Raw genomic sequence first — 15055 nt, 5'->3', positions numbered from 1 at the left:
GCAAGTAATGAGATTTGATTGATCAGTGAAGGTGAAAACAACTAAAAAGGTCTGCTTTCTTCCTAAAATGAGGAGGGCAGGTAATGAGATTTGATTGATCAGCTCCACATTGTATTTTTCCTATTTGATTACTTAAGGAACATGGGTACCCAAACCACGCATTAGATTTAAGCTAACAGCAGCTACAGATGTGCAGCTACTGTGGCCTCACATGCTAATAATATTCACTTTTTAAACAGCCTTGCAAAACTAGAGCATATTTTACAAGCTCAGGCATTAAATTTTCCCCTCCCGTTTTATCATAATGATATACAAGAATATTTAGCAGGGTTTTATTTGCTGTGGGAAAGGGAAGCAGAATTTTCTAGGTCATTTTAAGAATATCTTTAACTCTAGCCAGTGAGGAATCATGGGTAAAAAAGGCATAGTGGTGACAACTGAGTTGATGTTAATCATAATCCATATGTAGGTGTCTTTATGAAAAAAACTGTGTGACAGCTGATAAATGCAACAGCTTTTATCTACATCCCATTAAATGCCTAAACTGCAATAAAGGACCAAGCCAATCTTGTTTTCTACAACCCCATGATAAAATCCAATGTTTGCAGAGGCAAAGCTCCTTGGCCCAAGAGTACAGGATATTTAGAGTTGTGTGACATGTCATTGTACACACAAAAGGCATAAAACCCTCATACTAATTAAGATGTAAAAAGAAAACTTACAGGTTTATGTATTAATTGCAATGATTAAAGAAAGTGCTAGAAACAGTTAAAACATTTTGTATCATGAGCATGGCTTTTTCCTGCCTGCAGATGGTGCAGTAGGGCAGCAAAGTTGTTTAGTTTTTCCAAAGATTAAACTGGATTTGAAAGCTATTCATTACCAGATGTTCACAGTTCAGAAGCATTTCTCCAGCTTCAAATTTGTAGCAACATTTCCACCTGACATAAAAATGTCAAGGAAAGCCCCAAAAATTAAGAAAATCCTGTTTGACTATATAATGGGTGGGAGCTTTTAGAATTAATGTTGTGCTTTTAATTTATTTCATATAGCAATGACAGTGTGCTTATTAAAACAGACTTGGGCAACAAGCCAAAAAAACCCACAACTGCCAGGATTAGAATAGGCAATGTCCCGACCCCTCTCCATAAGCAGGAAATGGACTTTCAGAACCTTAGTCTGACTTATGACAGACTTGGGCAACAAGCCAAAAAAACCCACAACTGCCAGGATTAGAATAGGCAATGTCCCAACCCCTCTCCATAAGCAGGAAATGGGACCTTAGTCTGACTTATGCTCAAGAGACTGAGAAAATCAGTGGTGTTAAGTGCAAGGGAAGTAGACATTATTTTCTGTGTTAACCACCTTGGTCCTGAGTAACACAGACTCAGGAATAAGCCTACAACAGCATTAATTCCATGTGCAACAGATTATATGAAGAAAGCAGCACACTGATCAAGGTATTACATTAAAAATAAAGAGGCAAACAGCACTTTTAGTATTTGCATTGCCTCAGGGGTGCTGTGACTGCTCTGTTGCGTACTGTAAAATCAGCTGCTGATGAGAGAAACATTTATGCAAAATTTCTTCTTGAATTCGGTATTTTCCTATATTTACATGAGCAGGTTGAATTGACAATGGAATCTTAGGAGTTTCTGGGCTAGATGTAATGGATGAAGTTCAGGTACAAGCTTGTTTCCAGGCTGGAGTGCAAACACTGACAGAAGGAGAGGGTATGGCCGGCCCCACCTGAGTCTGGCTTATAACATGGTGAAATTCTTATGTACTGTGAGACAGTAGGTGATTTGCTAGCAAAAAAAATCATCAGTTGGTTTACAGGCAACACCAGAAGTTTATTTTTGCTGACTTCTTCGCTGCTGTACTCCTTCTGCAACTATGTGTTCTTACTTTTGTTTACTTATTTGTAAACGTAATTATTTACTAAGGCAGTTTTGCTACCTCACTGGGGTTGCTGTTTGGTCTAGTGTATTTTGGAAAAGCCTGGTAAATCAGCCTATGTCCAGCCAAGGCAAAAGACCTTCACCCCTTCAATCTGAGGTGGTGAAGCCAAGTAGCCAGGCTGTCTGATGACTTTAAAGGAAAACAGATGTGAAAACATGGGTTCAGCCTACTTCTTGCAGCAGTGGTATTAATGCAAAATCAACATTTGTCTCGGATGAGTTAACTCTCCAGCCTATTTCTCCCAGCAGTGCTATTAAGTAGGGATAAGTCCACTGAGGTCAATGGCATTTACTGCTATAAAGCCAGTATAAAATCACAGAGTTATCAATGTGTAACTTGAATAGGACTTTACTTCATCTTTAAATTTTTCTCTACATGCCTTTTCCTTATGTAAAGAGATTTACTGATGTGACGATCAAATGTCCACCAAATAAACAATGTAATTATCAGATTTTTTTTAAAGCCCCTTGAGACCTTGCAGAGGAAACCCTGCATGACAAAGTAATGTATGGAACCACTGAATCACAGAGTGGCTGAGGTTGGTAGGGACCTTTGAAAATCATGTAGTCCACCCTCACAGGAAGAAAAAGTGGTTTCTAATGCTCAGATAGAATTTCCTATGTTTCAGCTTCTCTTCATTTCTCTTGTTCTACCAGTGGGCACTACTAAGGAGAGGATGGCTCCTTATGTAAAGCTATGTAGCAGCAACAGAATACCTGTTACATCCTGTGAGATGAGTTAATATTTCCACAGAGACAATCTCACTGCCTTTTACAGTATGTAGAACTGTAGTTCTGTAATGAACAGAAGTATCAGTTCATAATGGATAGTATACAACAGGTTTTGACCATATAAAAAAATCTACAAACCACTTCCGTGCCAGTAAAGTCCAATAGTAAACCAAACTGGACCCGAGCAGGGACCCAGCTACAAGCTTTACAATGCAATAGTCCACACTCTTTAATTAGAATCACACTCCCTTGAACAACTTGGACAGCTACCACTCCTCCAGGTAGTCTGAGGACAGTTCAGGAAACAGCATCAAACTGTTTTCAATATGCAGTTTGAGTGAGACCCCTTGAAGCTCACATATGGCATCTAAATGGCTTAGTGTGAGCCACACTCTGTATCTTGCCTTGCAGGGACAGATTGGCGTGGTCCACTTTACTTATCAGCACAGACAGACTCTAAGCATATTTCATGAGCCAAGGAAGGTCAGAGTTGCATTAATTATAGATTGCTGTGATTACTTAAAATTAACATTTGAAATCTGCTGAAATCAAATGGGAATGGATACTGTGACTTACTCCTAAGTAAACTGTACCTTGAGTGAGAAGTTGTCCTACTAATTCAGTGTGGGCCTGGGATTTAGCTGATGATTAGCGACTAAGATTATTTTTTCTCTAAGAATTCTCTTTGAATTTAAATGAAAATACTTATGGCATACAACTTTCTTTGTAACAAGTGATCTCCGTCAATGTAGTTGAAGTCTGCTTGGCACACTTAGGAAAGGCAGGGCTGTCAGCCCCACTCCTCCCATTTTTGGTGGCTATCAAGGTCAGCAAAAGCCCTAACATAAATGCTGTAATAACACTGATAGTTCAGAGAAACACCCTTATCTCCCCTACGAAAGGAAATCTGCTTGCATTTGCAGGGTTTGCTGAGTAATGTTTCTTGATCCATCCACTGGGAAATGCTATTCAGAGTAGACAAGGCTTGAACTCAAACAGAACAATAAAAGGGATTTACATTTCTCATAAGAAAAACAAGGTTCTTTCCTCAAATGTACTGTTTTTCCTTAAGAGTGAAAGATCTTCATCACACATGTCCTGCAGCATGCTGTTCTTTCCAGATATGGTATTTTGCTGGGAAGTTGTGACACACAGTTTGTGGGAGCACTTGCCAGCTGAGCAATGCTTTCACTAGTGCTCACCACACTCCTTAAACAGGCACGCTAATTATGTTACAGGCTGTCTGTATGGAGCTACGAGAGGCTATAGTATTTTCCTAGGAACCAGAGCAAGGAAATCAGCAGGTGCCTTCAGTTGTGTTAGCTGTACATCTGCTGTGACCAGAATGTCTCCTGACAAATAATGACAACATCATTAAGCATTCACCCTAGAGGTGTTTCAGGTGCTCACGAGTGCTCATACTTTGAGGTTGTCACTGAATGCTTCTTTCAGTACCAAGGAGTTACTGAGGAAGTGTTAAGTATTTAAATAAGAAAAAATACTAGGCATTGATGAAAAGAAGTGGTTTTAATGCCATATACAATTGACCTGGTACACCACAAATAGCTGGCCTCCAGCTCTACTTAATGTCACCAAAGGCCTTAGAGCCCAAAGTTCAGTCAGTTTTCAATCCACTTCAATATACTTTTAGCTAGTCCATACCTCATCAGTTTCCCTACAAAAAAGTTACTTGAAATCTGTCAAAAGCCTAAGTCAAAATAAACAAGATCCATTGCTTTTTCCTCATCCACTCAAGAAGTAATTTCATCTTAGAAAGTGAGCTGAGCATGATTTTATCATCATAAATTCATGCCAACTAGCTTCAATCTTTCTTGTCCTTCATTCATCTGAAAACGATTTCCAGGATTATTTGCTCCACCACCTTCTCAGGCACTGAAGTGCAGATCTTCCTTCCTTCTCACTCTTTTCAAAGACAGGAGTGATATTTGCTTTTTCCAGTCCTCAGGACTTGCCCTCCCAATCTGATCCTGCTCTTATGAGCGTGTCTTCACTACTCCTGCTTTTCTGATGAGTCTCAGGGACCTGGGAATCCTGAGATAAATCTTACCAGGGAAGAGCATGGTGGAGATGCCAATGAGTACCTCAGCCTCTTCCATGTCCTTTGTTACCAGCTCAGGTTTGTGAAGTAATGTATACTATTACATACAGCAGCATTTACAATAGCAGGATGAAAACCACAAGCTCAACAATCATAGCTAATAATAGGCTTTAGATACAGTAGTAACTATTTGCATTATAATGACCACTTTTTCCTCTTCTCAAAAACACCAAGTTTAGAAAACTTTTAGAAGACCTACAAATCTACAATGGCATTGGTCTTTTCAGCTATAGTGGCTGAGCAGTTCTCTTCTGAGTGCATTATTCTATCTGCTTTTAAATATAACTATAAAACAATGAAGTAGAAAAGGAACTCTGAAGGAAAGTAACAAATCATTTACATATGCTGAATTTGAAATCAGTGATGGCTCATTTGCACTTGAAGACTAAACTGGATGAACAGCATTTTTTCCCATAGCAGAAAGATATAATATGGGATCCATTATGGCAGGTGTATGGCAGTAATATAAAGAGGAATAACAAAGATACATAAGAGGTGACCTTCATTTCTGGCTATGATATTAATGTGATTATTGATCACGTCTCCTCTAGTGTCCATACTTCAGAAAGGACAATGAAAAGGTGGTTCAACAAGAAAACATACTTTTGATTACAGAAAATATATATACTGAAGTAAGAAACTAGATAATTTCAAACTTTGTAAACTTTAAAGAACATTCAAGCTGATCTGAGACACCTGACTAGTCTGTTGGTATGTGTACATGGGGAATTAATGGATAATAGCAGATACTGTGATCTGCAGGAAAATAGCTCTGTGAGCTCTGTGAGTGGAGACTATAATACTAGAAATTGTAAACAGCATCAGACATGCATTTTCTGTGGCTTACACATATCACTGCTAGCCCCCATCTACTCTTCAAAACAGTGCTGACCTTTTGAATTCACAGTGCAATGCAGTGGCTTCTTTCTTTCTTCTCAGCATCACATGCCTGCCATGAGGGCAAATGGAAGACCTGGTGCCAGGCACAGACAGATTGCATTTGTTTTTTTTTCCATTCTCGGTCCTCTGCTACAGACATGCCACTTCCACAGGACCCATTCTCATCAGTACTCTTATTACTTAACAGTAAATAGTGGCACATATGTCTCTCTGAAAAATATGTTTTAGTAGTTCCTTTATATTGTGGAGAAAACACCAAATGAATGACCTCTGTTATGTAGATCAAACAAATTATAGAGTAATTTTTCCTGAATATCTCAATGGAAAATATTCATAACAGCAAGGCTCTCCTGGAACATCATCTGGAGTTCCAAAGTCCCAGATTGAAGGCGTCTCCACCTGGACAATCAAAATTGCAAACACTAAATTCTGCCTTCTGTGTAAAGCCCTGGGCTCATGCTCGGTCATACTGGATCATCTGGGACACTGAGGCAGAGAGGTGTAAAAGAGCTCTGTGGGAGTTAGGGTGTGGACCAGACGTATGCAACTCTCAGATAAAGGAGAGTGCGCTACCTCCCCCTGCAATGTGTCTGACTAAGTGTCCCAGGCTTCGGTTTCTAGTCACTAAAAATGCTTAGCCCATGTGTCTTCCAAAGTCCAAATCTTACAACCCGCTGACTTCATAATTAAATAGACTTTAAGGCTTAAGACTCCTGTGGAAGTCATCTCATGTGGTATCTGGTAACCCTGTACTGATCCCTCTGGCAGCACATGTGGATGGACTCAGCTTGTGCAATCCTGCTGCTGTGAGTGGTTTTTGACTTGTGTGTTAAACCGTGGCTAGCACCATTGAAACTGCAGGAAATAGTCACAAATCAGGCTCCTGTATGCTGGGGGAAAAAACTAAAACCCAAAAAAACCCAAACACCCCAAAACAACAAACCACAAAAAATCAACAACCAATACCAAAAAAACCCCCCAAAACCCCAAGCAAACACAAACCCCTGCTGTTGCTGCTCTAAGTGCACTGAAGCAGGACATTGCTGAGGCAGCTGCAGGTGCCACCCCAAAACAACAAACTACAAAAAATCAACAACCAATACCAAAAAAACCCCCCCCCAAACCCCAAACAAACACAAACCCCCGCTGTTGCTGCTCTAAGTGCAGTGAAGCAGGACATTGCTGAGGCAGCGGCAGGTGGCTGGTGCTCTGAGCGCTCTCCTATGGCCAGCCAGGTGCACATTTCCCAACGCCGCTAACGCCAAAGGCACTCTGTGCCCCTCTGCTGTGCCATGGCAGCCCAGCCCTGCCTCAGGATTACCGGATGCCGGGCAGGGACGGGGCCGGGTTTGGGCTCGGAGCGGAGCACCCGGGGCAGTGGGACTCCCACGACAGCCCAGCTATACCACCTGGCGTCCTTTTTATGTGGCTGGAGGGACAGCATTTTGGGCCGTGCTTCAGCAGCGCTATCAGCGCCGGGGAACGCCGCAAACCCCGGCTCGGGGCGGTGGAAGGTAGAGGGAGGCAGGCCAAGATGTCCGTTCAGCCCCGGCGCTGCCGGGCTCCCGCACCCGGTGCCAGCGGCGGCGGGGCCCGCTCGGTCACATGGAGGCGCCATTTCCTCTGCCCTTGCTTTGCCCTTAAAGCCGCCGCGGTGCCGCCGGCGCCTCGCCCCGCACGGGGCGGTTGCGGACGGGCGACGCGTCCCCGTCTGCCCCCACCGCACACTGCCCGGCGGAGTAGCGGGGGTGGCTGCGGCGGGGGACGGGGCAGCGGCTCGGCTAAAAACAGCCCTCGCCTAATAAAGCGATGGGGCCCGGTGCCCGCGCCCTATAAATACGCTGGGTGCGCGGCCGGCGGGCTTTGGCCGGCGCGGCTCGGCTCGGCTCTGCAGGCGGGGCGGTGCAGTCAGCACAGCAGGGCCGCCACTGCCGCCGCCTCCGCTGCCAGGACAGCCCCGGCCCCGCACCCCAGCGAGATGCCCCGGGTAGACGCAGACCTCAAACTGGACTTTAAAGATGTCCTGGTCAGACCTAAAAGGAGCAGCCTCAAAAGCAGAGCAGAGGTGGGGGCATCCAAACCCAGCATGCTTTTCCTCCCCCTTCTCAACGCTTAACTTCCTTAACCCGCCTTCCCCCCACCGCTTTATTTTTATTCCCGGGTGTAGCGCAGCAATGCCCTCCCCGATCGAGACGCCCTTTGCGTGGCGGGGGGATGCCGCTGCTCCCGGGAGGGGAGGACGGGGCCGGGGTTGCGAAGCCCGCGGCGTGTCCCCCCCACGGCCCCGGGGAGCCGGAGGTGGCCAGTGCCGCCCTGGCCTCCCTCGCTCCTCAAGCTGAAATATAAGGGGGCAGTGGGGAATTGCTTGCTCCTAACAGGTGCCTCTGCGGCGCTGAGCGGGGCCTGACCTCCGGTTTCGGAGGGGGCGGTGGCGGCGAACCAGCAGCGCTGCGGGACGGGGGTGTCCGGTTACCCGCCCCGCAGCTTGGGCCGGCAGAAGCCGGTGATGACACCTGGCAGGCAGTGTTGCCCTCAGCCTCGGGGGCTGTGGGCGGTGCTGGTACCGAGGAACTGATGTGCTCTTTAGAAAAAAAAAAAAAAAAAAAAAAATTGTAATAAAAACCCGCGAAGACGCTGGGGAGCGCTCTCAGTGCGCAGGGTGCCCCGGGCTGGGGTACTGAGGGAAGTCACATCAAACCTGGGCGGTGGGTGCGTTTCACCCTCTCTTGGGTTTCACCCCCGTGTGACCTGCGTGTGTAGAGCCCTGGAGTCCCCTGAGGCTCTGTGTGCCTGCTGGCCACTGTTAGCCGGAACAGGTCTGTGGTTCTCTCTCATCGGGGAACGGGCAAGACCCCGGGAAATCAATCCCATAAGGATCGATTGCATCCACAAAAAAAGATGGCTGCCTCAGGATCGAAGGTGCCTCCTCGTTTACCCCACATAACCCCAAGGTTAACAAAGGATTTCGTTTGACTAAAGAAGGAATTATGTTGTGTTGGGGGATGAAAAGAGGATTAAGATTTTCTCCAGGGGACATGGAGTTGTAAGAGAGAGAGAGACTGAGGTAGAAAGGGAAAGTGAAACAGGGAGGCTGTGTTTACTATAGGCCTATGGCCGGGTATTGTCAGGGCAGCAGCTAAGCAAAACCTCTTTGCCATCATAAGGTGTGAGAGGCTCTCTCAGTAGAAAGTTGATCTCTGGTAAGCAATTTTTAATTTATGATGAACAGTGTCCTAGCCGAGTAACTCCTCATCGTGGGCAATTGCTGCACATAAAGCCCCTGGGCACTTTTGAGCCATTTGCTTGGGGACCTATGGATCCCTCCTTAAAATTCACTGTGCCGGCCTGGCAAACAGGTGGAGCTGTGCTCCACCGAGTGAGTGGCAGGCACCTGGCTCCTTCAAGTGCAGTGCTTTTATATTTAGCAGGGTGCAGGCTGTGGAAAGAAGGGCTGCTGGGAAGGGAAAACGATAGGAGGAACATGAGCTGATATGGCAGGGTTGTAACGGGTGGCTCTGATGAACTGCTAAAACATTGCAGATGAGAAAAAGTGCGTGTCATGAGGGGGTCAGTGAAAACCGATGAAGGTTAGGAAATTGGACACCATCACTGAGGCTGTGGCAACAGGGATAAACAGAGTCTGTGAGAGCCAGATCTGAAATGGACAGCCCCAGTCTGCTTCAAAACAAGAATATAAATAAATAGTTCTGGCAGAGGAACAGAGGCAGCATACTACAGAGCCTGCTACCCAGCAAGCTGCTGCTTTGAAGCTTATATCAGGGAGCGTCTGCTTCTCTGGTGTGAATGCCTCGTTTTGCGCAAGGATAGCTTTTTTATGCAGTGACTAGAGTTAAGTCAGCTTCCTAGAGAGACAGTTTGGGATGTTTGCAGATCTTCCTGTAGGTTTGCTATGTTGGTACTTGTTTCTGATTCCTTGCACCGTCTTCGTTTTCCATGGTTGCTTTCTCTTTTTGAAAAGATATCAGAAAATGTGATGCTTGAATTCGAATATTGAAATTTGTCAGTGCAAGGGTGGGAGTGGGAGCAGCATTATCTCTCTGCGGGGTCTTGGTACTCACATAGCCTGTTCCTGCATTTGCTGGGCTTGCTCAGGCACTCTGTCCATTGCAAGTTCAACAGACAAGTGTCCTGTAGGAAGTTGTTAATTTAATTTTTTTAAATTTAAGTAAGTCCACAAGAGCAGCACAGTTTGCTAAAATAGGTAGAGAGAATAGCAACCAGCATGATCAGCAGCACTGACTGATTTCCACCTGAGGAAAAACATAAACATACCAGGATAATTCAGTATGGAGAAGAAGCAGCTGTGGAGGACATACTGAAAGTCAACTAAGTGAGGAATCGAATGGAAAAGGTGAAACTGAGTAGTGGCTGTTGTTTGTCTCTCATAAAACAAGAAAAAGCACTGAATGTATTTACCAGGCAAAGGTCATAGTTTTTATGCAATGTATTTGACTTACTGCTATGGGATATTGGAGAAGCTTAAAGGTGTGAAGGACTAAAAAAAATTACAAGGCAAGTTCTTGCTTTGTCCTGTGTCTAGTTTGCAGTCTCTGGTGTCTTTACTGAGACGTAACTCTTCTCCTTTCTGAAGATCCTTTGAAAGAGATGTTTTTCCTTTGTAAAACCGCAGGGCAGTGGTTTTGGTGCTGGCATCTCTGTGCAATTGGTTGTAGGATACTTTTGTGTCCCACTGCCCTTGATAATACATTGTGTTACGAGGGAGTAAGTAAATTAAATTAAAGTGAATTAAATTTTTATACTTGTTTCATACCTATAATCTTCACACTATTTTCTAATGTTAGCTCCAGCTAAAGAATGTTTTGTCATCCATGATGGCTGGAGAATTAGAACTCTGATAGTAAATGGGAGAAAGGGGAGTCTCCATTAAGATACATCTTAGCTTGTTCACTAAAGTGACCCTTCACTTACAAGCTTATATGAGAACCTAATTCACAGTTTATCACTAAGGCACCTAGTTCTTTCTCTTATACGAATCAGTAATAAATCCTTCACAATATTAATCAGAATCTAGCCTGCAATTTGGAAGTGTTCAAAATGTGTTTTAATTGAACAGTAAAAAATCCTGTATTTTTTCTGTTGCTTGCTTTCTTGTGATGGATTTCAGTTTAGTTCAGGTCTCCAAATGTTCCTGGGTTAAAGTTGCAGGGAGGATTAGTGAAAACTGAAAGAGCCTTCGTTTTCACTAGAGACTAAACTAATATCTTAGAGTTGTATTTCTTCTTTTTTTTTTCCTTTTGAGCATTTTTCCCCTAGGTAGGAAGGTCCTAGGTAGGCCAGTTGGAGCTGATCTAACTTGATACCTCCTGCAGATGTAAGGAAAAAAAGGCCTGATATGACAGTGATCATTTGAAGGTGCTGAAGAAGAAATATCTTTGAAGGTGAAGGCAGATACAGTTTTTAAGACATTAACTTAGAAACTAGCAGCTTCTTGGATTAGCAAGCCAAGGTATGATGGTTCGTATTGTATGGCAGGAGTGCTGGTAACTGTGACCAGAAGAGCAAACTTTATTATATGGTCATTTACCTTAAAGATTGGGACAAAGTCCTCTATGCCCTGGAGACAGGGGGAGTTGCAATTCTGTCTTTTTGGAATCAGGACTTCAACTTGAGTTTCTTAGGCAGCCATACAGACAGCTGAGATTACTTCTGTATACAATAACCCAGAGTCCTCATTGTCCTTTCTTTCCAAGCCCTTCTACCTTCTTCCTTTTCGCTTTTTGATTTTATTTTGATTATTTTTCTTAAGAGCTCTATTTAATGCAGAAAGCATTCTTCTAAATTTTTTTTCTTGTTTGGAAGGCAGAATTGTAAAAAAAAATTGTAAAAAAAAAATTAGTGATGTAATAGTGGAATAAAAGGAACAGGAAATGTGAGGAAAATGGAGAAGCTGTGTCTAAACGTGTTGTATCTGAAATCTGTGGCAAAACTCATGTAAGATTACAATCAGTTACTTGAAAGAATGCATGTCTGTTCACTGCAGGTTGACCTCACGTGCACCTTCACCTTCCGTAACTCCAAGCAGACGTACACAGGAATTCCCATTATAGTGGCAAACATGGACACTGTGGGGACATTTGAAATGGCTGTGGTTATGGCAAAAGTAAGTCTCAACTCTCATTTCTGCAACAGAAAGAACAGTTGAGAAGCTGCTGGGTAACAGTGAGCAGCCTTTGTTGATTTTTAGCTAAGTTTGTTGGAGAACAGGGGAACATGAGTTTAAAACTCCAAAAAAAAAAAAAAAAAAAAAAAAAGCAGGGGTCCTTTTAGAACAACACAGTTACCACAAACAGGGCTCCTGATATAAGGAAATTTCTGTGGAGATGCTTCCATACTGGGAAGCATCCATCTTGGGTGTAGCTCAGCTTCAGGTGGAGCTTCTAGAGCTTAGTTTTTGAGGTCCCTTTGTGCTCCATGCCAGAAAAAAAAAATAAAAAAAAATTAGCTGATAAGTTTTGAAAGTGTGGGTTACAGGATAGAGCTGCAGCACTGTCTAACTTAATGAACCTCTGGCACATTCAAAATACTGTCAGTAGCTTAATGAAACATATCATAAACCTGGTCCTGAAAGATTGGCCAAGTATGCCAAGTTGCTTTTGAAAGCTGTTTGTAGTTGCCTGGTCTGTTATTCACTGTTACTGTTTCTTCCAAGCAGGATGAGCCTATACTTAAAAGGGGGGTTTCTAATGCCTTATTTTGCAGCTGAGGGAAAAATTACTAACTCAGACATTAATATCAGTTCTCTTGGTTTTTTGCTAGCATGCAATGTTCACTGCAATTCACAAGCATTATTCTCTGGAAGAATGGAAACAGTTTGCTGCCAATCACCCAGAATGCCTTGAGGTACATTTTTCTACTGTAAATTATTATGGTTTATTGCTTTGTTCTGAACTCACATACAGTGGAGTCTCTAGGGAATACTGTTGTCAAGTGAGGTTTTGGAGAATGAAGATATTTGCTGTTCTTAAATTCATCAGGGGAAGTGGCTTGTCCTGATTTAAAAGAACGGCAATGTGAGTCCATTATGAAAGTGCTTATATTAAAATGCAAAAAAGCAAAGTTTGTATATGCCTGGAATGGAAACAGATAAGTATCCTGAACTAAGAAGGAGGAAATACTTAGGAGTAGGTATGAGTGCTAAGCTTCTGTTGCTCTTGGGAGCTGTGGTAGTGCACCAATGTAAACAATTTCAAGTAAACCAACCACAGGCTGGCCCTGCATGCCCTTGTGCCAGGCAAAGTGTTTGCTATTAGGTGTGCAAGTGGATCTGGAGTCTGTCTACAGGCTGCAGGGGCCTAGGTGCTGGTCCCAGGCAGGGATGAGCATTGGAAGTTGTCAGAGCTTGTATGTCCTCCACTTACCTTCTTGCACCAGAGCTCACTTTGTGCTATTCCTGGCTGTGCTATCCCACTTGTTCACAGGGTCCTAGTCTGAGCCATTATATTTAGTAGATTTAAACATTGACTTAATTTGTGACTTTGTCACATTCAGACTTGTTAGTTTCTTCTGGCAGGCCCCTGTACCAGTAGAGGCACTGTAAGTGTGCCTGGCCATCTCCCCTTCCTGCTCAAAGTTCAGTGCAGTTTTTGATCTTTCTCTGTATAGAAAAGAATACCACATTGCTGTATTGTATCTTTACTTGTGGCACATTTCAGAATTATATTATAAAGGCTATTGATTACAGAGTTGTCTGAAAGTGAGCCTAGCACTTTGGCCAGTCAGGACATGCCACCCTAAGGTAGAAAGTGGTCCCAGGAATGTCCTGTGTCTGGACACTTCCAAACTAAGCTTATTTGTGGTACATAATGACTGGAATAGGATCTCCTATTCCTGTAGTGATTAAATACTGAGTTGCACAGTGACCTTGGATTTCTGCAGAGGTTTTGTAGGCCAACAGCTGTGGAAACTATTTTTCTTTTGGAAAGAACTTATTGGAAGACAAAGAAAGAAGGAATCTGCTTGTTTTCAGTGGTAGCTGACCTTGCTTGAGAAAAGGGATTAGACTACAAAATCTCCAGAGGACCCTTCCCAGCAAAATTATTCTGTGATTCTGTAGATCACAGGAGCACGTGGTGAACTTGAAGACCCAGATTTTACTCTCTGAGAGTGCCCCAAATTTTGCCTAACTTCCTGGAAATATACCAAGTTAGGGCTTCATCTGTGTTCATATTACTATGAATATGGCTGAACCTTGATTGATCTCAGATGATTATATATGCCTGTGACAATCCACTTGTGAATGAATGCTAGACAGCTGATTTCCCTCTCTTTTATATAATTTAAACTAGACAGAAATAGCCCACTGATTTTCCCAGGAAGGTATTTATTTCATATTACATAGTGTGATTTTTCACTAGTTACCAGCACAAGTCCTGCCAAGACTATGCAGGAAAAGACATACAAATTGTGTGTGTTTATTTCAGTTTTTGCAACCTACTTCTCTGTTTTGTTCACTTTGTTTTTTTAGCATGTAGCAGCAAGCTCAGGTAGCGGACAAGATGATTTGAAAAAGTTAACAAGTATTCTAGAGGCCATTCCAGCTATCAGATACATCTGCCTGGATGTGGCAAATGGATATTCAGAGTATTTTGTGGAGTTTGTGAAGTCTGTCCGTGCTCTGTTCCCACATCACACCATTATGGTAAGTGTGTAGAAGGGGTGGAGGGGGTGTGTGTGTGTGAATTCTGTCCAGGAACAGGACCCAGAGTTTGACTGGTAGGCATCAGAAGCTAGAAAAGGAAGGGAAGCAAGGAAGGGTGTTTAATAATAGTTTGGTATTGTCCATCCATTGCTGATGATTTCTCTGGAAATGTTTAGTGTGTGATCTGATACAGCTGTCTGGATAGGTTGGCATGGAGGACTGGGTGGATCCAGTTCTTTTTCTACTCATGTCCTCCTTCCCACACTAGATGAGACCTCTAATTGTTAAGTGTATAGGTTTATTTTGGTGATTCCAAGCAGAGGTTTGCTGTACATTTCTGGCCAGCTGATCACTATGAAGACAGATCAATGCAGACTGATCCTTGTCCATGATAAGAATAAGAGGGATGTTGGGCAGTTGTGAACAGCATTATCAGGGAGCAGAATGGTCAGTGCTTGGGCTTTTCATGGTGCTTTCTGTGATGTTGCTATCCCATCTCAGAGTACTAATCCCATGCTTCCTTGAGCCTTTTTGCACCAAAAATAGGGTGTTTACATGGATGTGGAACTCCTAGCAGAAGAGCACTACTGCTGCTTTCCCAGGGCTCTTGAAGAAATGTGTCAGAATTGTTTCCATGAGAATAGCAGAAATCCTCAAACAAGC

At 43.4% G+C, this 15055-nt stretch overlaps 1 protein-coding gene across 3 annotated transcripts in view; it reads left to right on the top strand.

Annotated features, from left to right (window-relative positions):
* The first annotated feature begins 7353 nt into the window (after nucleotides 1-7353).
* The window catches only part of GMPR (guanosine monophosphate reductase), a 41581-nt gene continuing 33879 nt past the window's right edge, over nucleotides 7354-15055 (top strand). Inside the window, exons 1-4 of one of the 3 annotated variants that reach the window (XM_039712101.1) lie at nucleotides 7354-7777; nucleotides 11735-11854; nucleotides 12511-12594; nucleotides 14219-14392. In XM_039712101.1, coding sequence (XP_039568035.1) covers nucleotides 7691-7777; nucleotides 11735-11854; nucleotides 12511-12594; nucleotides 14219-14392 — 465 coding nt within the window. In that variant the 5' untranslated portion in view covers nucleotides 7354-7690. Of the gene's footprint in view, nucleotides 7778-9447; nucleotides 9612-10060; nucleotides 10085-11734; nucleotides 11855-12510; nucleotides 12595-14218; nucleotides 14393-15055 lie in introns of those variants that run through there. The other 2 variants (XM_039712102.1, XM_039712103.1) reach the window with 2 other exon arrangements.

The sequence above is a fragment of the Passer montanus genome, unplaced genomic scaffold, assembly GCF_014805655.1.
Source record: "Passer montanus isolate IOZ18808 unplaced genomic scaffold, ASM1480565v1 scaffold26, whole genome shotgun sequence".
NCBI classification, from domain to species: domain Eukaryota; kingdom Metazoa; phylum Chordata; class Aves; order Passeriformes; family Passeridae; genus Passer; species Passer montanus.
This window is presented reverse-complemented; position numbering and strand designations above follow the sequence as displayed.